The 23487-nt window shown below is 43.9% G+C and overlaps 1 protein-coding gene across 2 annotated transcripts in view; it reads right to left on the reverse strand.

Moving 5' to 3' along the window:
- LOC101622337 (constitutive coactivator of PPAR-gamma-like protein 1) overlaps window positions 1-23487 on the reverse strand; it is a 79392-nt gene that overhangs the window by 49289 nt on the left and 6616 nt on the right. Inside the window, exons 2-6 of one of the 2 annotated variants that reach the window (XM_012726465.1) lie at window positions 21288-21293; window positions 13641-13887; window positions 10767-10849; window positions 6001-6129; window positions 5230-5326 (exon numbers count right to left, since the gene is read on the reverse strand). In XM_012726465.1, the coding sequence (XP_012581919.1) occupies window positions 5230-5326; window positions 6001-6129; window positions 10767-10849; window positions 13641-13887; window positions 21288-21293 (562 nt within the window). The remainder of the gene's footprint in view (window positions 1-5229; window positions 5327-6000; window positions 6130-10766; window positions 10850-13640; window positions 13888-21287; window positions 21294-23487) is intronic. The other variant, XM_012726464.1, reaches the window with a different exon arrangement.

A 23487-nucleotide genomic window follows, 5' to 3' on the forward strand; every position in this document is an offset into this window, starting at 1 on the left:
GTGAATCCTCTCACCCTCCGCATCTCTGGCCTGTACCCCAATTCTGTATGAACAAATAAATAAATCTTTTAAAAAAATACATAAATCTTAATAAAAATAAAATAAAATAAAATAAAATAAAAACAATAACTCCTGGGTGTCAATGTCCTTTACAGGAAGGTTTTCCTACCTGCACATTTGAGCCATGCCAGTGAGAAACACACAACCCACCAATATCATTTCTATAGCACTGACATGCAAGAAAAAGAAACACCTTTAAATAAAAATAAATAAAAATGCAGTGCTCCAAACCTTTCCTCTCTTCTCTGAAAGAAAACTCCCCTGACACCTCAGAGCAGGGCCTCCAAGTCGAATCCGGTCCTATGGAGCTGGCTGGGCACAGTCCTCAGCCATTGCTCCCTTCCTTCAGCCCTTGGAGGGCTCCTGAACTCAATAGCCACAAGGTCACTGGCTGCCCCTGCCTCTCAGTGGCACAAGTTCAAGTTTAGAAATGCCCAGGTCTCCGATACAGGCAGAAGCCCAGACGGAGTCAGCTTCCGCCCTCTGGCAGATGGCAATGAAAGCTGGGACAGCAGTGCAGGCCTGTGCACACACTGCCAGCAGTGCACACACACGTGCACACGCACCCACATGCAGACAGGTGTGCCTGCCTCAGGAGGACATGTGCACTCACACATGCATGCACAGGAGACAGCCCTGACCAAGTGCTAAGTCCACAAGGTGGAGGCAGGGTTCCGTGGTCACTCAGCAGCAATTTCCAGTGAAGAAGAACAATTTTGTTCTAATCTATTTGGCATTATATGCCACAACCTTCCTGAAAAGCATAACTTCCATTAAAAGAAAGCTATTCTTACTTAAAACCAAACATTTTCTAGGAAGGAATATGTTCTCTAAGATCATATAGCAATCTTGACCTCAAATAAACCTTTAAGAATCCACAGAGCTAGTTACATTCTATCAGAACTTGGTCCAGTGAATGAGTTAACTTGTCTACATTTCTCTGAAGGCTGCAAAAATGCCTCATCAGCCAGGGCTTGCCTGAGTGCTGCATGTCTTCTTGTGAATCAGTCCTTGTTCTCAGAGCCCAGAGCAGCGAAGCAGAGCTATTGTCTGTCTTCTGGTGACAAGGACCTCCCTCAGAAGTGGCACCAGGACAAAATGGAGAAACACCACCAACTCCTCACTCTTCCTTTCACTACACTCATCCAAAGAGCTGAGTTTTTGTTCGAAAAGTACGCAGGCTTATGAGAGAGGCGGGAGGATAGTGTTGAATAACCATATGAGAGTATTCGCATAATCAAAAAGCATTTTTTAACATAGAAGACTTCTGTGGGAAGCAGCACACTGCCGTCAGGGGCTGTGCTGGCTGTGTGGGACCAGACATGCCACCCAGCCTCTCATCTCTTCAGTCCCACATGAGACCACAGCACTTCCACAATAAGCTAAAATGGATTTGAGGGGAACAATGCAGACTGAGAAGCTCATCAGAGAACTAGTCAGAGAGGGCTGAGGGCTTCAGCCCTGGCCTCGGCCCCACCTACTAAACAATCAACCATCTACTACTTATACACGACTGCTAAGATCTGACATCAGACAAAATATAGAACAAAGTGACATTTTGCAAAATCCTACGCAGACAGGTGCTGAGTTATGTGTTCCAATTATGAGCAGCACAGTACAAAGGTCTACAGCACTATTAACCCAAATTTTGGTCAGACACAATCGTGGGTTCACTTAATCAGAGTTTGAATTACTGGTGTTTAAGAGCAAAGATGGCCAGCCAAGGGTTTTAGAAATAGCAAAGGGCTTCCCTTGTGACCCAGGGGTTAACTCCCAAGCACTATCTCCATAGCTGGCTACCATGACAGCTTGAGTTTAATCCCGGCCAGGGAGCTGACCCACATGGCGCAGCAGACCTCTCCTGACCCTCCCGCTGCTCCCCTCAGCGGTGTATTTCAGTGGATCTGACTGCTCTATTCCCCATTCTGCCTCTGGTGAATCCTCTTATCCCTTACCCCCTCCACCCACTTCTGGCCTATATTACATCACAGTTCTTCTATGTGAAAAAAAAAAAGGAACAGCCAAGGCATCCATCCTAAAAGAAAGTCCACCACCTTCAAGGTCTCTGACAGAATGACTGCTCGATCTCCCCTGGACAGGACCATGGAGAAGTCACCCAGAGATCCAGCCTGAGCAGAATGTCCACCAACTTTAACACAGACAGCAGATGAAATCAAGATGTATTTCAGTTCTTCCTAAATCACAATTTTCAGATTTTTTACAAAATAACCTTTCAAAAGCCCAGTGAGCCTAAACTACGTCATAGCACAGCCACTAAAATAGACTCGCTCAAAAGGGAATGAAAGGCCACGGGGATAGAGGCAGAGTCCATGGACCCCTTGGGAGTCAAGAGGATGCCCCAGTGACACGTTACCCCAGTGGCTTTCAGTGGTCCCCACCCCAGCAGAGCCCCAGGAAAGGTGCCAGTGCTGGTGAATGCAACGTTAGAGGCAGAGACTAGAAGCTATAAATACTGACCACTGAGACTAAAGATTGGCTACCCCTCAGTACTCTGAATTCAAAGAAATAAAAAGAAAATTAAAAACAGAAATCAAAAGCCAGAAAATCCAAGGATGATATTTAGTAGCCCATACAGTTACTGCTTTAGACACAGGAAATTAGTCTCCATAGTGGTCTGGGAGGTAGAAGCTACTAGTCCTGCAACCTGACCACCTTAGACCATGGCCTGTGTGATCTTTTTCTACACATACATGCTTAAACCCTACAAAATTATTTTTTCTTTAAATTGATTAATTCTTTGTTCTTTCTTTCCTTCCTAAATTTCCTGCCGCCTTTCTAGAAACAATATATATCCTCCTTAGAACAACCCGCTGAGAGTCTCCATTGTGTGTATGGCCTCTGTGCACACTTGGCTAAAGTCTTCAAGCCTGGATGGGGACACGCAGAGGGAAACTGTCCTTTTCCCCATCTGGGCACACCTCAAAGGCACCATGTGCAGAATGACAAGTGCAAGCATAGTATTGAAGTGAACAGCAAAACACTGCTGTTCATTATTCTGCATGCATGAGGTGAGAAAATACAAACTCCTGTTCAAGGGCTCAACAAGACTTAGACAAGCCTAATAATGTATTTGTTTTAAAAAGAGAAAGATGTGAGCCCTCGCTGTGGTATAGTGGGTTTAACTGAAGCTGTCCGCAGCCACTGCAACATGAGTTCGATTACAGGCCAGGGGGTGACCCACATGGCACAGCAGACCTCTCCTGACCTGCCCGCTGCTCCCCTCAGCAGTGTACTTCAGACAATCTACCTTATCTGCTCTCCGCTCTGTCTCTGGTAAATTCTCTCACCCCCTGCACCTCTGGCCTTTCCCTAGTTCTTGTATCCATAAATAAATACATTTAAAAAAGAAAGAAAGAAAGATGTGAAGCAAAGATGTCACTGTGATGTACACTGCTATGCACGATGCTATCCTTTATAGTTCGGGCTTACTGTTACAACTTTACATCTTAAAAAATAACAAACAAGTAAAAACTTTGGAAATGTGGATCTAGTAAAGCAAAGCTGTAAAACTGACTGTACTTATGATTAAAAAAGTCAAATGTCAAAAAAGTAGATAAGTATAGTATAGGATCATATTGCATATTGACATCTGGTGATAACAAACACTGATCATTGTAATACCAAGAAACAGAATATATTCTAGATGATGATAGTGGGAAATGGTTAAGCAGACCACCAAACACCCACCTTGCAGAGTCTCAGGCAAGCTTTGAAAATACTAAGACAAGTCCGCATGCACTGATGAGACTTCAAAGGTGTCTGCTGAGTTTGAACAGAGCAAGTTACGCCACAGCTTGAATGGTGAGTTTGGCTGGTCCAGAAAAGCCTTTTAGGAGGTACTGAGATACCTGGCTCTTGGAACTGGAGCACAAGCCCTCAAGGCCCCGAGAAGGAGCAGCAAGGCCCAGCCAGCAAGAAAGAGGCAGGGTCTAGAGAGCACCAGTCACTGGGGTGGGGAGCTAGGAGGAGTAGGCGAGCGTGATGGCATGTCTGCATCACCTGACATTTTAAACCCCTGACTGATGAGGGGCAGTAGCAGCATGAGCCAGAGCCATGCTGACAATGCCAGCAAAGGCTTGGGCCCACAGAGGAAATGCCCCTTCCCTGAGCACGCCCGTGAAAATAGCAATTCACCTGTTGTACCCACCACAGAGTCCACCTCTGCTACCTCTGCACCGACCATCAACAGAAATGCTGGGCTGGAACACACAATTGGGGCTGTCACCTAGCTACCACCTGAGGACAGGATGAGGAAATGATTCCACTTAGGGACTAATCTTCTGAACCAACAAAAGAGATCTTCTGCAGTCTTGGAAACATGCTTCATTACATGAAGTAACAAAGCTTTTAAGGAAAAAAAAACAGCTGGAGGGATCATTTCATTTTAGACCTCTGGACCCCAAGGAAGTAAATCAAATTTAGGAGGATAGGTATGGCCCCATGAGACTCAAGCAGGCTTCAGGTCAACGGCTTCTAATTATTTCAATTCAAATCTCTGAGTTAATTCAGTCTTCTGTTTAAAAAAGAAACAGAGGGCCCTCCCTGGTGGTGCAATGGGTCAAAGCACAGCACTATGAAGCTATCCACAGTCACTGCAGCACGATGAGTCCTAGCCAGGGAGTTCCATCCCAGGCCAGGGAGTTGACCCACATGGCGCAGCAGACGTCTCCTGACCCTCCAATCCTGCTGCTCCCTTCAGCAGTGTACTCCATCGATCTGCTCCTCTGCTCTCTGGTGAATTCTCTCACCACGACCCCCAAGCCCCCGCACCTCTGGCCTATACCCCCCAGTTCTGTATGCATAAACAAATAAATCTTAAAAAAAAAAAAAAAAAGCAACAGAAGAGAATACACGAACACCACATTTATTAAGGCATTTGTAGACAGGATCCTCCAATTCTAAGGGCTTCTGCAAGGGTACCCATTCCATGGGATTTCATAGCCCTGCTTTCCTCCTCTGTAACAGGGCTCTAAGCTGCCTATTAATCCTTGACAGATTCAGGGATTCCTAGTGAGTCTCTCAGGAAGCTCAGCAATACTTATTTGCATAACTACAGAAATACCATTTCAAAGAATAAACCTACAGGAGCACCCAGTGAACATTCAGTCCCTGGATACACACAGTCAGAGTCAGAGACCTGTCACTTACCTAAGTAAGGAGGTGGGTGAAACGCCATCGGCTTGCTAGTGGCTGAGTAATAGCCGATCGCTCTCTTAAATCGAATCACTTTGTCATCTGTTCTAGACTGAAATCAACACAGGAAAACCTTTGTAAGTTAGCATACCACTGGTAGTATGGATTAATATAGTCTTAAAATTATATATATATATGTTATATATATATAATAAATTTATTTGCAGCTTTTTGAGCTAGGTAAGAGTTGAATGTCATTAAAATCTTCAAGGAAAGTCAATGTATTATTGAAGAAAGCAAATCAAACAACTCTGAGCAACAGTCTACAAAGCTGCAGCCAAGAGCCCTGGGTTCTGGCTTCACACCTAACTGCCCTGAGCTGCAAAGGTTTGCTCTCTGTATCCAGCAAGTAAACAGCAGTTTACTACCCAGAGAATGCACAGGGCCCACACAAAGTCTCCTCTTCTACTAACCCTGACCTCAAAAGGCTAAGAAAATCCCTGCCATCTCCTGAAGGGATGCAGAGCCAGATGCGTGGTGCCCTCGACCATCTGATGCCTCTTTTAAAGGTCCTGTTATACCATTACACCACACTGGGAATGCAGGGGCTGAGGTCTCGCCAACCAGTCCACCTTAAATCCCCCACATGCAGAGCAGAGGGGAAGCCAGAAGGAAGGTAGGAGCAGCTAGGAGAGGAGCCAACTCCCCCCACCAGACTGGAGGCCCCTGGTCTTGCTGTCACCGCCCACACACCCTTACAGAGGCCGCCCCACAGTCACATGTCACCTGGGAAAGCTGGAAAACATCTTTAGCAATGGCGTCCAGGTCAGAGGTGTCCTGGATGTTGCGGACATAGTCAGCCACAGCCTTGATCACCACATCACATGGCGGCAAGACCAGCTGGTGGGCGCGGACCTGTGGACACAAGCACAGGAAGCAGCAGGTGAGTTCCCATGGCGGCCCGGAGTGCTGGGGCATTTGCTCTGGGGAGGTGCCATCCCAGCTGGGAAAGCAAGGCCTCAAGGCTATGTGCTGAGGCCCTGGTATCCCTCTCAGGTGAACAAATACAAGCAGTGCTTCCCCCAAGGCATCAGAAGAGTGTCTGGCAGCCTTTCACTACTTTTGAGGGCTGTGCCCATTCATGGTCAGTATAAGAGTGGCCCTGTGCCCACCACAGCAAGCACAGCTGGGAGAAACCCTGGACCCTCCCACATACTTCTATCAGGTGCCTCCAGGAGGCAGCTACCCTATCAGGGCGCAGTTGCAGCGAGAAGCCAAGGTCAGCTGAGGAAGAGGCGCCTCTAACTAACATGTTCAGTGAAAGCTACCAGTAAAGGGCAGGAATATTCTATCATCCTGGAATAGATGGTACCGGGAAAAGTAAACAACTTTTTTAAAAGGTTTGTGTTGCGTTTTCATGAAAACTAAAAAATATGAAAAAGGTTATCTTAATAATATTTAGCTTGTAAATTATAATATAGAACATCCTTGTTCTTAGAAACAGATCACTCAAGTACTTTGCTCCCAAAAATTAACAAACAAAAAAAACCCTGAATGATGGTAAGAAATTGCATCTTTAGTTCCTACTTAGTCGTAGGGATACGAGGGCAAAACCGTGTCAGGGCTCTGCCCCCAGCACTGCCCACTGGGCGCTACGGGGAAGAAGGGCTGTCAGCGACCTGAGGCCCAGCCCACAGCCTAGACTTTGCCGGGCAGTATGAAAACTGCTCCTCCCACATGAAAAGGGTCAGAGATTGGGGTGTGAACTTCTCAGTCAGCGCTGACTTTGACCTTGGAGGAAGAGGCCTCCACAGGGGGAAATGGCAGGCAGTATTGTGGAGTCTCCATAAGGAAAGAGGCTCTATCCACACCTTGATATTAGTTTTATGAAACCTATTTTGGACCTTGTGATCTTAGAACTGGAAGATAATAAGTCTGCGTTGTTTTAAGGGAGGAAAGAAAAGAAAATTAGAAAACCAACCTAAGCAAATGGAACAAAACCAACCTCTGGAAAGACAGACACTCACACTTCTAGGTTACTATCATATTTTTACAGATGCACAAGAGTGACTCAATTTTCTTTTTATGACACAGGATTCCCATGTCTGGACTGCTGCCCCTGTGTCCTGGGGAAGCAGCCCTCTCCCTCCCTCTGCTCACTAGTGCCCATGAAGCAAGCCTCCCCACTAACAAGCATGCGGGTGCTGTGGGTTTAAAGCGGGCAGCAGGATGTGTGAGGTCACTCCAGCGAGCATGCCTGTCACCCAGTGAGAACCAGGGCTCATGCCGCTCCTGTGGCTGCTACCACCCCGTACCCACAACACCGATCGTCCCGCAGTGTAAGTGGCCCCCACCTTCTGAGTGGATGGGTAAGACCACGTAGGCTGAGTTCCTCCTCACATCCACCACTACCCACCCCTTCATTTCCAGTCTATTCTCCACATCCACCCTCTGCCTTAGGGCAGGCCCTGGGTGTCCCCCAGAACCCAGCAGCCCATTCCTCACCACCAGGCACATGGAGAGGCTTTGCCGCACACAGAACCTTTCCCTTTAAAACAACTAAAACTCAGGTGGTGCTTTTTTATAATCTCAAAGCCTTCAACCAGCAACTGTACTAAAGTCACAGTGCGAGTTTCAAAAGCATTTTGCACAGAATTCCTTTAGTAGTAGCAAGACCCCAGGCATTTGGATAGGGACGTATTTATAAACATCCAGTTGGTTATACTTCTGACATTCCTGACAAATTTATTTGCATTTCCTTTACAAACCTTGTCACAGTATGTCAGAGTGAAATCATGCATCCCTACTGAATGGAAGACTGAGAACCAAGAGAACCTTAAATGTGCAAAGTACAAATCCTTGAAATTCCTGACCACTTCAAATAAAACTATAAAATGTACATATAAATACATGCTACACAGTATACACATACAAAGCACACACAAACACACACAGAGACACATGACAAATACACCATACACGTGAAGGTTTGAGAAATTTCAAGTGAGAAAAGCGTATCAAGACTGCCAACTCACAGAAAGAGCCATCCCTAAGTTCCTAAATTTCCCAAAAGATGTTCTGGAACAGTGCCTGGTACTCACCCCATGACAAACCCCACAGGAAAGTTCTAGCAATCTGCCCTATCTATTTATAAAAACCAAACACTCACATCAAATAAATGAAGTCCTCACTATTTTGGAACAGGCTTCAAACTATTTTAATGAAAGTCCTACTTCTCCCCCTTTTTTTTTCCTTTGAGCAGTTGTTTTTAATTTAACATTTAAAAGTTTAACATTTGAAGTTCCTAAAAGTCAATAAAGTGCAACTTATCTAAATTAAAGTTGGAAACATATGTACTTTCTATGTCCAAGGGTATAAAGTAAATTCTGTTTATTTAAAAAGCAAATGTCTATGATCAAATGCCTTTTTATGGTACTTTGTAGCAATTTGGGTAATTGTTAGTTGCTTACTTTGCAGGAAACAAAAATTTGGAGCTGGCCTCCAGGAGATGGTATAACTTCTTTGTTCTAAGCAGGATAATTAAATAATAAATAGATCCTGTTTGTATGGAAATTGATGATAACTACCTCTTCCTCATCTGGCAAACTCACTTTCAGCATCATTTTCCCCAATAAGCTATTTCCTGTTTAAATAGCTACGCCAGCAGCCTCCCAGGGGCCAGACTGGGAGGGCCGTGGGGATGCCCGGGAGGACTGGGTGCGCTGCTGCAAGCCTCTAGCATCTCCAGGCAGTGGGTCACCCCATCTTTGCATGAAATCTGGCCAACAGATGGAGGGGTTAGGAGGGACAAGGGGAGGTGTGGTGAATTAGGATCAGGACGGATCCCCTCCCTGAAGGGCCCTATGATGGCAACCCTCACCCAGCACAACGGCCACCTCATGCATGACTCAGTAGAGCTGATATCTATATATTATTTCAGCATTTTGTGGGGCACCCAGGGGCTAGGACCTCAACATTATAAAAATATCTAAGCCAGAACAAACGCCCAAAAAAATGTCTTCCACATCCACAAATGCAAAATAAGGTAGCTGCCTACTAAAGAACCACTTATTTATTCCAATTGAGTGTTTTGCTGCTTGTAATTCTCAAGTATCATTCTTGATTACACCCACAAAGCCATGCCAGCTCAACCTAGCTGTGAACATGAAGTGGAGACGCGGGAGGCTCTCACCTGGCTATTAAACCGTGTAAGCTTCCTAAGAACCCAGCCTTCACCTTGCCTCAGCGTGTCCACACGTGCTGCCAACAAGCCGATGAGCACAGCACTGCAAAGGCCCCCTGACACCACCTGTCTTCAGCCTGCATCTCAATGCTCCGTGCAGCCGCAGGAGTGGAGGCTACCAGGCGCAACACTGTAAGAAGGGAAGCTCGAGCCAAGAAAACCACAGCCAACAGCAAACAGAAGGCTTTTCTCCTTCAGGGACAAAAAAGCAAAGCAACCAAGTAGTTTCTAACAAGAGGAGAAGCTATAAACCCCCACACCAAGAACTGTCAGAACGGAAAGGAAAATGTTCAGACACATCAAGGACGGAAAGACAATTCCAAACAGCAGGACCAAAGTGAAAAAAGCAGGAAGAGATGGCATGGGGACTTTCAGGATCACTGAAACTCATACCCTACAAACTCCAATTTAACACCAACCCACAATTATAACTGTTTGCCAGGCAGCCCGGGAGGGTGGGGGGAGGTCGGGGGGGAGGGGGGCAGGCGCACACGGTGGGGCGCAGTTCTGACAGAACCAAGAATTTTACAGGCAAAAGCTGATACTCAGGACACCACTGCACCAAAGGGGGGCCTGAGGGGGCTCTGCCCTTAGCCAGTGGGGACCAGCGCTCCACCCACTTCCCAGCCCCACTAACAAGAGGCCTGATGATGTCACCCTAACAGTGCAGACTGCTGAGTCAATGACCCAGCAAATGGAGCAGGGAACCAAAGGAAGCCACTCCCAGGGCAGCGTTCACTCCAACCCACTGGTTACTAGGATACTCACATCAAATCGTAAACCTTCCCCTTTAGAAAATCAGTTAAGTGTTCAGCACTTTCACAAACAGGAAAGAAAGATAAGAAAATAAATACTGTTTATGAAACAGTACAAAAGAACCAGTGCTCTAGCGCACTTGTCTTCATTCAAAAGCAGTAATGCCTTAAACTATTTTATAATTTTAGAAAATTATGAAAGCTATCAAACTCTTCTAGATGTTGATCTGAGCAAAAGATGACTATATTATCATTGAAAAATTGCTATTTATAAGAAAATCAATATCTAAACACTTGTTCAACAGTTTTTCCTTCTACTTTGGTAAATGACATGAAGAATTCCTCTAGGGGAATGTTAAGGGCTTTCTGACATTTCCCTAAAATACAGGTGTTGGGAGCATATGGTGTGTTTTTAAGGCAATGCAGGCCCTAAAATTAGGGGGCACATGAGACGTCTAACTTTGGGAATCTCCTGCTACAATAAACACATACTGTTAAAGTAATGGCAAAATCCATAGTTGGTTACAAATGCTGGAAATTAAATGAATCGGTACCTTCAGAGAGGCAAGTGGATGTTCTGGACCAAGCAGACTCCAGTGGAAGGAGGCCAGGTCTTCATCAGGCAGGATGTGGTTTCCTAGGAAACAAACAGGAGGTGAGAGCTGTTGGCATGGGTCCTTGTGGTTACAGGAGGCTAACACTGTGGCTGCAGGCTGAACTCTGCCTCCGCTCACCTTAGACTCTGCAGTGACTTTTCTAGGACCGCCTCGATTCACAGAGCACATAAACTTCCACTCAAAAAATGAGAACAGTTCTCCATCTTTTAACATAAAGCAAATAAATGGACACAGGCAGCTTCTTGGTGATGCCAAGTCTGACATGGATTTCCAGTACAGAGCCAGCAAATGTTCACATGGAAAAATGGCATAAAACTTCCCGAGGCTGTATTAAAATAAACACCAGTTTGTAGAGCAGTCCGATAATGCCAGAATGCCAAATACAAGTAGATTCAGGTTTTCAACTGTCCACAAGACAACTGTAGCTCATTCACACTGTGTCCTGGGAGCTTGGTTCACAGCCAAAGCTAGAATCTGTGCAGGTATAAGTTGTCTCTAAGTAAGGTTAAATAACAAAGATCATGCCAGGGACCAACACCCCTCCTGTGATTTCCACCAACGCCCACAAATAGATGTGAGAAGCACAGCAATACCAGTGAGTGCCTTTAGCCCAGCACCCATCACCAGGGCTGCCTATAAGGAAGAACCAGACAGAGGTGAGAACTGACACTTGAGAGGCACCCTTCACTTGAAGCACTCAGCAAGTGACATATTAAAGTCAGGTACTGACTTTAGTATGTTACTTATCCTGGTAGAATTCACAAGTAATGCTCCTAAGTAATTCTGTGATTTTTACATTATGATTGAATTGCCTATACAATGAGGTGGCTGATTCATTAATTAGTTGCTAATAGAAGGTAAATTAAGGTCCTAGAATAACACCATTCCACATGGGCCAGGGCTGCTTTATCCTCATCATGTCATAATGACAGGACATTATCCAAGGACCTGTCGCTCGCACATAAACATGAAACAGACATGAAACCACCAAGGTCCAGGCCACAGCTGAGTCCTAATATCCAGGCTTCCAGTGATTTCTCTCCTCTGCTAATGGAATACATAGAACTTTTCTGTGGGATAAGCATCAAGAGTCTGAGATTTTTGGCAGTAGCTCTCCTGCTTGCCTCTGACTTCATATTTATTTTAAAGTATGAAAGTATATTTAGAAAATGAGTTTCAATTCACCAAATCCCAAGTCCCAAGAGTTACTTAAGGAAATGGACAGAGGGACTCCCTGGCAGTACAAGGGATTAAGTCTCAGAAGTATGAAGCTATCAGCAACCACTGCAGCCAGGTCACTGACACATGGCACAGCAGACCTCTCCTGTCTCACCCACTGCTCCCCTCAGCAGTGTGTTTCAGTAGATCGCCACTCTGTCTCTGGTGAATCCTCTCACCCCCACACCTCTGGCCTATACCCCAGCTCTTGTATGCATAAATAAATCTTTTTATAAAATGAACAGAAAACAACATAAAGGTGCATATTGGATATTAACTATAAATAATAAAGGCAATTTATAAAATCAGTAATGTGCTAAATGGTCAGCATACCATTTGAAATGCTATCACTAAATAATTTGAAAACTTGTGGATCCCTAGATCTGATTTCTAATTTCATAAAATGTTTTTGGAATATTTATAAAACCCTTATAATTAGGCCCTCCCTGGTGGTGCAGTGGGTTAAAGCACAGCACTAAGAAGCTAAAGCCACTTCAGCATGAGCTCCATCCCAGCCTGCCCTGGAGGTGCCACATGGCGCAGCAGACCTCTCCTGTCTCACCCGCTGCTCCCCTCAGCAGTGTACGTCGTCAGTCGGCCTGTTCTGCTCCCCGCTCTGTCTCTGGTGAAGCCTCTCACCACCCCTGCCCCTCTGGCCTATACCCCAGCTCTGTGTATAAATAAATAAATAAATCTTTAAATAATAATAATAAATAAAATTAAATTTTAAAATTAAAAAAAAAACAACCTTGATAATTAATAATTTCTAAAAATAAACCACAACATAATCTCCCTCTTTAAACATGACCAGATTGGGCTCCTAAACGCTAAGAACACAGATACTACTTTATCTGGACACCACAAATCTTTCTCAAAAGGTCAAAAGTATCTCAGTAAGCCCTTAAACTCACTTCAGGTCATGGGTACTATGAAAGGCCTTGTCAGAACATGCTGCTTATATGAACACAGGTTTTATGAACTCAGTAAATTACAATTGAATATTAAAGTTGCTAGAGACATACATACAGCAAGTACAAGAACAAAGAAAATAACTGGAAACAGAAAAAATGGGACGGGTAAATATATTACCTACTAGATACTAATTTTTAAGTGAAATAAATCAATAATTAAGCCTCAGTTAAAAAAATACTTCATCCTTTCTGGATACTCATCATAAGGAATTCTGTCAAGGGAATTTTTTAAGACATTCATCGATGTACTTAAAATACAGGTGCTGGAAGCAAGATAGTTTATTGCTCTTGTTTAAAGTAGTAAGTGTCCTTCAGAGCATGTTTCCCCCTTTGAGTAAACATAATTTATGCCCCAAGATTTAAATGCCTAATTTTCATGGTGAGACTGTTAACATTTATGACTTTTAAATGTTACTTTCTCTATAAAACTTAATTTTTTGGCCTAGGCAGAATACATAAACAAATACTGAACAAAAGCAGCGCACCACCACTAAACCAAAAACTACACGCCCGAGGGAGGCCCCGAGGGACACCCGCGCCTGGAGTGCCCACTCAGCTCCAGGTATGGCACCTCCCAGGGTCTGGCCCTCCTTCACCGCGTGCAGCAGCACGCACCACCTACCTAGCAGGGCGGCAAAGATGGGGAAGCGGTTTGGGTTCAGGTCCAGCTGCTTGGCCACCTCGTGCATCAGATACTGGCTGGTGGTGAGGCTCTTCCCGTTGCGGCTCAGTTTCAGGGCGTGGGCACTGAAGTAGTAGGGAATATTGCACAGCGCGTAGTCGGAGTCGTATGCAACCAAGCCGTGGAAGCCATTTTCTCTGCAGAAACCAATCACTTCTTGATGATGGTCCTCGATGCTCTGAGCGACCTGCCAAGGGAGAAGTACGCTTCATCAGGGTTGTTGCTACACCATGTGCTAAGTCTGCAGAATCTGCACATTCTGGATGTGGAAGGTCTCCCTCCCTGCCATGTCGCAGTGTGTCACCATAAAGCCTGTGGTGCAGTGTTCAACAAGAAATCTCAGTAGGGAGTCATCTTCTGAACATGCTTCATGACCCCATCTAGTTCATATTAATTTCCAACGCTCAAGTTCAAAGACTGCACTACTGGAAAATAAACAAAGTCAGCTAACCCCAGAGATGGTATTTCAGAGTTCAAAAAACAGATGGGGGTGGGGGGTAAAAAGAAACAGAAGAAGAAATGAAGGAAAAAGGACACAGAGTCATCTTCATAAATCAAAAATAACTTCTTCAAAGTAGATCAAGTGAGTCTCAAATAATCACAGGGATTTTTTTTTTTAAACACAGAGGTATTATTCGTCACCCATCTGCTAGGTATTTCACACACTACAGCATTCAGTACAAGGGACCAAGATACGGATGACCACATTGACCAAGCATCTCTGTCACACTTATTTTGTACACAGGATCAGGTCTGGAGTCAGAGCTCCACAGTTAAGACCACCAGTGAGACTAGGTATAATCTGGCTGCCTTTCTATAGGTGAAAACTGTAAACCAAAGCCTCTTTCTTCCCGGTGGCTTTGCCTCAAACAAGGCCATGCCCACCCACCTGGGATCCGTGCATGCCCCACAAGGACAGAAAGCCCCCCGGGTTTCAATTCCTAAAAACATACCAAGAAGCACTGTACATTTTCCTAAAATCACAAGCAATTAATTCCTCTTTTCCCAACCCATTCGTCCAACTAAAATCTGGCAGGTTTCTTGTTTCTATAGAACATTATAAATAAATACAATAAATAAGCATATAATCCATGTTTATATATAAATAAATAAAGTATTTTAGAGAATAGAATCTTCAAAAAAGGTGATTCCATTAACTGTGGAAAATTCGACTCTCCAAGGACCCCTAAAGGTAAAATCTATGTGTTCCTTAAATGTAAATCTCTACTATACTGTCCGAGTTAAATTACATTTAATTATGTGCTCAATGGCCACCTGTTGGACATCACGATTGTTACTCTCACTTCTTACTGATTTTCAAAATAGTCATACAAGTGGTTGCCAAATTTGGTTTGAAAGTTAGTTGTACTGAAATCTCACTCAGAAGCAAAGCAAACCTTTGAAAGATGCTGTCATAAAGGACAATTTTCTGGAGTCTCTTCATACTTTATTAGAAATATTTTACTTTATAAGAAAAAAACACTCAATTAGGGCTCTCCCTGGTGGTGCAATGGGTTACAGCACAGCACTATGAAGGTATCACAGTCACTGTAGCATGAGTTCGATCCCCGGCCAGGGGGGATGAACCACATGGCGCAGCAGACCTCTTCTCCTGACCTGCCCGCTGCTCCCCTCAGCAGTGTATTTCAACCCATCTGCCTGTTCTGCTCCCCACTGTCTCTGGTGAATCCTCTCACCCCCTGCACCTCTAACCTGTATCCCAGTTCTGTGTGCATAAATAATCTTAAAAAAAATTAAAATTCAACTAGTGCATTAATACTATTTCTCAGAGTAAAAAATGCTATTTTATCCCTTAATCTAAAAAACATTGTTCTGTCACTAAAATAGAAAAAAAGCTTAGTTGGCTCATCTTATTCTAGAAAGGCTAACCTGGACTTGATCACTGTTAACTGGAGCTTTTATTTTACAGATGTATCAGCAAAGCCCAGTTGTTTCCAGAGTCTATGACAATCGGACTATATATATGTCTGTCTGCAAGAGGCCTGAAGGTGCGGCTGAGTCACACCCACCAAGCACTCCTCCAGGACAGGAAAAGGCAGCAGGTCTCTGGCTCCAGAGTGGCACAGCCTGTTGGGATGAGAGGGACTAAATGTGTGAGTGGAGTACTGAAGAGTCAGTGTTTATATTTTGTAGGGGGGTTTATATTACCCATTTTCTAGGAAACCAAGGACAGGAGCAGTTCAGAACCTTCTCTGCCTAACTCATGACAACCTTGCGCTCTCACCAGCCTGGCTTAGGACTCTGCTACGTGGGAGGGGGAAGAAAGGGCTGTGTCTGGGGGCAGGGGCAGGTGAAGGAAGGCAGGCAGGATGGAAGCACAGACACACAGCGGGCAGGGAGGCACTGTGTCTGACCCCATTCCGGGGAATGACAGTGGCAGAGAAGTCCCGACCTGGCCAAGAAAAGAAGGCTGTAAAGAAGGCTGTTCGCTGGCTGGTAAAATGGAAAGCAGCCTACTGCCAGGACCATAAGGATGCTGCCCTTTGACTGGGTAACCCCATTCCAGGAAACTGAGCCTGAAAGTCACCACACCCCACCTGATAAGAGACACTGATAAAATGAAATGGGTCAGGCAGATACTGCAGGGAATAAGTTAATTCCAGAGAGCAGGGAAAGTTCAGCAACTATGCAGTTTTGTGGAGAAACTTAGGAAGTGTGTGTGACAAAATAGCAAACCAAACATTTTGGATACAGTACACTCACTATACATGCAACTAAGGGAGACCTGTGTCTATGGAGAAAAAAGAAATCAACAGTTATGTCAGGGTGGTAGAATTATGCTGACAGATACATCCTTCAGAGGAAAAAAGTACGAGGAAGCTGGTAGCCCCCCCCCCCCGTAGCCATCTCAGTGCTACCCCACTCAGGACACGGCTCCCTACCTTAGGGAACAAGGTTTCACTGGGCACCTGGCACTCAGAGAGCAGGAACTAAAAAGCACTGGAGAAGGGGGCATACCATGGACCCCCAAAGATTCCCTAACCTGTCTCTACGGTTAATAAGATGCTCTATAGATTCTCACAGAGCAGGTCACAGGCGACAACCACTGCCTTCCACTGCCCCAAATACAAGTCCTTGTTCATTCAGAACATCTGACTTCAGATCAGTATTAAAAAGCAGTGTGGATGAGCTATTAATAATTTACTATAAGGCTAATTTGCAAATGATTAACAATACCTAATCCTCTCCCAATGCACATACACTCTGAACAAACAGTTGACTGCTAGAATTAGTCTCCTAAAAAAAAAGTACAGGAACCACACCCAAGCAGACTTCCAGTCTAGGGCCGGGCAGGCCTTCAGTACCCATCTCAGGTATCAGCACAATTGTGGGAGGAAACCAGCATGGCCCCACACCCAACCTGCCAGCCAGGATGGGACAACTAACGACCTTCAAGTTTTCTTCAGCTTCTAAGAGTCTGGTATTCTCCCCTCTTATTAAGGCCCATTATGTCTTTATCTGAAGAGGGTTACATGGCCTCAAAACCACCAGGCTACAGGGACATGCCTTTCCAGCCAGCAGATAGCAGAAAGGGAATGGTCACTCAACTAGGAAAAGAGAAAACCAGAGAAGCAAAGGAAGGTCTGGGGAGGCGAACACAATGACACTCCATGCATCTGCCCAACACACACATCGCTGGATAATGCGTTCTAATGTGCAAATGATACTGTGGCACAAAGCAGAGTGCAGCCCAACAGATGCCTCAGCTCTGTTATAAAATGTGTGACATAAGCAATGAAGAGAGCTGTCCAAGAAGCCTGAGGAAACAGTGTTTGGCTGAAGCTACTGAGGGCTGAGGGCAGAAGGCCCAGGACTCTAAACACCTGGCGAATGTCTGGTGGGGCTGAGGGACAGGGGCCTTATACCAAAATATGGCTGGCATCTCACCTGTCTGAGGAAGATGGACATGCACAGCAGGGGCGCCCCGTGGTGTCAGGTGATGAAGACAGGCCTGGTCAGAGACACACAGCCTACAGGGTGCACTCGTATATCTCAGCAGTGCTATGCCAGGTCTGGCTATAAGGGGCCAGGGTCCTCAGAGGAGACAGTGGCTGGGCTGGGAAGTTAGAATGAACCCAGAGCGCATACAACGGTGCAAGAGAGGAAGTACCCATGGAAAAAAAGAGGGTATGATTGGGACAGCCACCCCACCCCACCCCAAAAGACACCCAGGGACCAGAACTGTAATTGTCAGAGCAATAAAATCAATGACCCAAATACAACATGACTACACAGTCCAGGCTCCAGAAAGGACTAGGTAAATAAGGAGGTGGGAGCCAGGAGAGTGCAAGCACTTACAGTCCCTCCCCAACAGGTGGAGTCTGAGCTCTACCTTCCTGAATGAAGCCTGGACCTGTGATCACTTCCAAAGAAAAAGCAGGATACAAGCCAGCAACGCGCAAGGCTCATGCCACAGAACAGGTGCATCAACAGCGCCGCCTCTGCTGACTCCTCATTTCTGACACCTGTGCTGCTGCAGGATGCTACCTGCATGAAGCTGAGTGGAAGACGCTCACAAACTCTGTACTTTCTTTATAACTCTTCTGTAAATTTAAAGTTATACCAAAATAAGTTTATTTTAAAAAGACTAATCTGTAAGCAGCTGAAAGATTCTCAAATCACTTCATCAAGTGAACCATGTCCTAACAGGCTAAGAGCTGTTTATTATATGGGAAACACCAACCTCCCTGATGGGCCATGGAGAGAAGCAGGCAGGCCCCTGGTGGAAGGGACAGAGTTAACTATGAGCTCAGACTGAATAAACCAAGCCATATAGATGAAGGCCCTGGTAGCCTGAGGGTCTGGAGCAGGGTCTGGAGCACAGGCTCCACACAGCAGAACTGGAGTAGGCAGAGTCCTGTGTTGCATCAAAATAAGACTCAGGAGGCTATGGTTTAGTTACAAAGGTTAAACAGCAGCAGTGAAGGCCTAGCAGGAGGGACCTATATTTCCTGCAGAAATACTTTTCACACCTGGTTTCTCGAGTTACCAGACGGCTTACTGATGCTGGTCCTCTTCCTCCCTGGCCTCTTGGCTCTGGGCTGAGATGGGGCACAACACAATGAAATCTGTCTGCTCCTTAATTCTAATTGTAGACTAACACAGTATTTGGAAAGATTATTTCAATGTGGACTATGAAAAAGGATAAAATGAATTAAACTATTAAGCCCTAAGAACTACCACAGGTGGTACATAGGAGGAGACATGACCTCCACCCAGAGAATGGCCTTGATCCAGAAACCCCAAAGCTACTGACCACCAGCCCCCTTAAAGGCACTGGGCCTACACTCATCTTTCTGTGGCGAACCTCCCACTTTGTCAAAATGATCAGCTCCGAGGCTGGAATCAACAGGCACGTCATGGATCACCACCCACCCTGGCTCCTGCCATAGGCTGCCACAGGAACCTCAGGTAATCTCACTGTCCTCCCAGCCATCTCTGAGAAAATGGCAGATATGGCCAGCACTGAAGAGCTAACACAGCGACAAAATATCCCATTTCTACGCAGTATTTGTACTTTGCTGAGGGCAAGTTTATGCTCCTATACTTCTGTCAAAATCTTTTTATCTCAATAGTTTTATGTTTCATCATTGAAAGGCAGTTTGATCAAAACTCACCACTTTTGCAAGGAATAATGACTAAAATTTTCCCACATTTATTTGTTGATATAAAAGCAGCTACAGGGCAGTCCAATTAAAAGGAGTCCTGGTCACTCATTCCTACTCTCCAGTAAAGTAGCACCATGTGCTGAAGTTCATGCTCCCGCTGCAGGCTGATGAACCCATAGCCTACTCTAACACCCTCTTGCATTTCCACTTCTTCATCTATAGAAATAGGACTCCCCACCTGCGGCAGCAAGAGGATGAAGTAAGCCATGCATGTGAACAGCTCAAAACCACTCAAGGATAAGTACTGGGTAGGTGGCAGCTACAACTAACTGAAAAGTGACCTATGTGTAAAACAACCTGCTTCTTCGTACTTCCCATACAGAACCTGAGGCACTATGGGTGTCATAGATTTTTCGGATATAAAGTAAAAAGTACTATATGCAGTTCTTCTTTAGAATAATTTTATACCAGCTCAGGGATGTTTAGTCAAGCTCAACTAAAGAGGATATAAGATGACCTAAATTCTTTTGTTAAAAAATAAAAAGGCTTTGACCTTTCCGCTCTAGCCACTGGGTATTAGGTGAGTAAAACATACACAGGCTAAGTTCAGCTGAAGAATGTGAACATATCAACTCCAGATTGGTAGAGACTTTTATTGCTATTGTTTACTTTATAAGGGCAAATGTAATAATCTGGCTACATCAGCAACGTCCCTAAAAGGAAACCTCTCCCTTCAGAAATTTGAAATTATAGCTGAAGAAGCTTTGTATCTCCTGTTAATTCTATAAGATTTGATCACCGTGGTCTTAAAAGCAAGGGAAAATAATTTCTTTTAAAATAAGGACATGGAACATAAAAGATTCTCAGCTTCACTAGTCATTAGGGAACATAAATCAATATCACAAGAGATACCATTTCACACCCATTAAAACAGCTTACTATCAAAGACAAATAAACAAGCAAGCATTGCAAAGATGGGAAGTGGAAACCCAGCACTGCTGGTGGGAATATAAAGTGATATAGCATCTATGAAAAACAGTGTGGCAGTTCCTCCAACAATTAAATATAAAATTAAACTATGTGATGCAGCTATTCTACTCCTGGATATATACCCCAAAGAACTGAAAGCGCAAACAGCAATATTCACACTAGCCAAAACGTAGAAACAATCCAGGTGTCCACTGAATGGACAAACGAAATGTGGTCCATCCATACCATTGAATATTACTCTGCCTTGAAAATGAAGGAACTCCTGACACAATGCCATAGCATAGATAAAACCTTAAAGGAAACATGCTCAATAAAACAAGTCAATCACAAAAGGACAAGTGCTGTTACTACTCCAATTACGAGGATTCTAGAGTCATCAGATTCATAGAAACAAAAAGATTCTGAGAATAGAAACAAAGAGGTTCAGGGCAGGAGGAAGAACAAGAGAGAGAAAACAGAAGGTTATATAATGGGGGCAGAGTTTTATATTGTAAAATGAAGAATGCCAGAGACAAATGGTGGTGATGAGACAACAATGTCGATGTATTTAGTAACATTGAACTGTACACTTAAAATGGTAAAATGTTTGTTATGCAAAGTTCATCACATTTAAAAATATATAATAAAATATAATAAGAAGGGTGCAGCACCCACCTTCCCATTTCTCCAGAGACTTGAGCACTTGGCTCCAAGATGGAACTTCCTATTTGCCAAAAGTTGGAAGTTTCATTTCCCTCTGGGCTGTGACAATTACATACATGTAATGGCTGGTATCTGCCACCTCACAGAGGGTAAGGATTTTCTGTCTTTGTAATCTCTTTAGCATCTGATCTGTGAAGCAATGTCCATATAAGGTTTAATCAATGATAAAACTGTTTCCTTTCTTTGGTAAAACAGTGAATGAATGTCATAAAGAACAGTAAGCTTTATGAACTTAATGACAAAAAAAAAAAGGAGTCAAGGAAACCTTTATCTGTACTCAGTATCTACTCTCAGTCAACTATATTTATACTATACCTAATGACTTGGCTGATCCCAGCAACAGTATTCTTGCTAAAAATCTAATTCAAAAATATAATAAAAATTTAGGTTTCACAACCCAAATGCCCAAAAGTGGATGACTGGATTAAAAAGATGTAGTACATATACACAGTGGAATATTACTCAGCAACCAAAAAAATAAATAAATAAACAAATGTCTTTTGCAGCAACATAGATGGAGCTGGAAAAGATCATGCTTAGTGAAATACGCCAGAAAGAAAAGGAAAAATACTGGATGGTTTCACTCATAGCAGGAGTATAACGGATCAGGCGAGAAAATAGTAATAATAATAAACAACTACATACCAGACACATTTTACGGGGTTGGAATGGGGAATGGGATCAAAACTGGTAGAGGGAGGGAAGTGCACTGGACTATGGTGAGGGCACATGGGTGATTTGGTGACGGGAAGCCCATGGGGGTTACAACTGAGATGGAAAAAAGGCACAAAATGATGTAAAAATAAATTATTAAAAAAATTTAGATTTCAGAATTTAGGAAAAAGAATCTAAGATTAATACAACTTATTTCAAGATGTTGACCCTTGCAAACTCTGTACTTCTTGGCTCAGATGAACAAGAAACTGATAAATCATGATGCCTATGCTCACTCCAAAGTCCAGTGAAGCCCCCGCCCCAGTCCTTATCACTCTTAGCAAATTCAACATCATTCAGACTTCAATAAGCCAACTCTTCTGCACATTTGCCTACACTAAATGATAAACACCAATAACATGGGAGGTGCAATCTTTTCATAGAAGTTAGTTTATTCCAGAGCTAAGCAGTAATACCAAATGTCTAGGAAACAAAGAGGTTATGTTTCTAGGTCACTGTCCCCAACTACTGTAGATTTACCTTTCCACATAATGCAGTGTGCCCACATAGCCCTCAGATGCCCAGAAATAATGCTGACAGAAACAGGTGTAACAAGAGAGAAAAGATGGCTAAATCTAGCCAATTCCCTTAAGTGGTCACACTTTCATATCCTCAGCTAGCTCCAAAGTGAACAGGCTTTCACAGATAAATCCTTTGTGCCGAGGATAGGAGGAGACAGGTTTTCAGACTGTCAGCTCTGGGGACACAAAGTGAAACTTCTGCAAAGTTCTGCCTCTCATGTCCCCTGCACAAATGGAGCAAGAAATTAACAAGTGGTACTTTACCTGTCCACTTACTGAATATATTGTGAACACTGACCACAGGTCAGTTGATAAGAGCTAGTTGCAAGGCAAGGCCATGCCGTCAGAGGGCTACTTTTCAGAGGAAACATGAACATAAATAAAAATGAAATGATGCAGCTATCTAGAGACACTTGGAAAACTTTAAAACGTTTTTATCTAAGCTCTAATTCATGTATAACTGTTCTATTCTGAATTTTTTTTTGTCTAATTCATTGGAATAAGTCTTTTATTTTTCAAGTTCTAAAGCATCTCCTCCTCAGATTACAGGATAAAGGTATACAAAAAAAGTTTGTCACCAAGTACAAACTTCCAGTTATCGTCAGTCAGGCCTGGTGATGTAAAGTACATCATGGTGGTTCTAGTTAATATTACTGTATCATATTATTTGAAAGTCACTGAGAAAGATCTTAAGTGTGCTCATCACAAGAAAATATGTAACTAGATGTATGACTTACTGTGATGATCATATTGCAATATATACATATTGAATCATAATGTTGAACTATAACCTTATATGTCAATTATACCTGGATAAAATTGCTTTTAATGAAGTAGCTCTTCTTCACATTACATGGCATTTGACATTTATTCCTACAGCTGGTTGCTTATTAAGGCTGGAATGTGTGTGTGTGTATTTTACTCTAGAAAATGCAGTTGTATTTTTTATGACTTTTCTTGGTGTCTTTAGAAGTCTCTATTTCCCATATTTGTAGGGTCTTACCAAGCCCAACGCTTAGGAATTCTTTGATCTGTTCACATAGGCACTTCCTGTCCTATGATTAGAGAATGTCCGGCCAGCACCCTCGTCTCTGCCCACCGGCTGCCCACGGTTAGCAGTCGCTCAGCTGTGACCACCAACAACATCTCTAGACATGACCCAGACCACCCCCACTGAGAACAACTCAATCATTTTTACTGACTAAACACATTGTTATCCGGCTCTAATCA

The sequence above is a fragment of the Condylura cristata genome, unplaced genomic scaffold (assembly GCF_000260355.1).
Source record: "Condylura cristata isolate star-nosed mole 26May11 unplaced genomic scaffold, ConCri1.0 scaffold00017, whole genome shotgun sequence".
Lineage (NCBI taxonomy): Eukaryota > Metazoa > Chordata > Mammalia > Eulipotyphla > Talpidae > Condylura > Condylura cristata.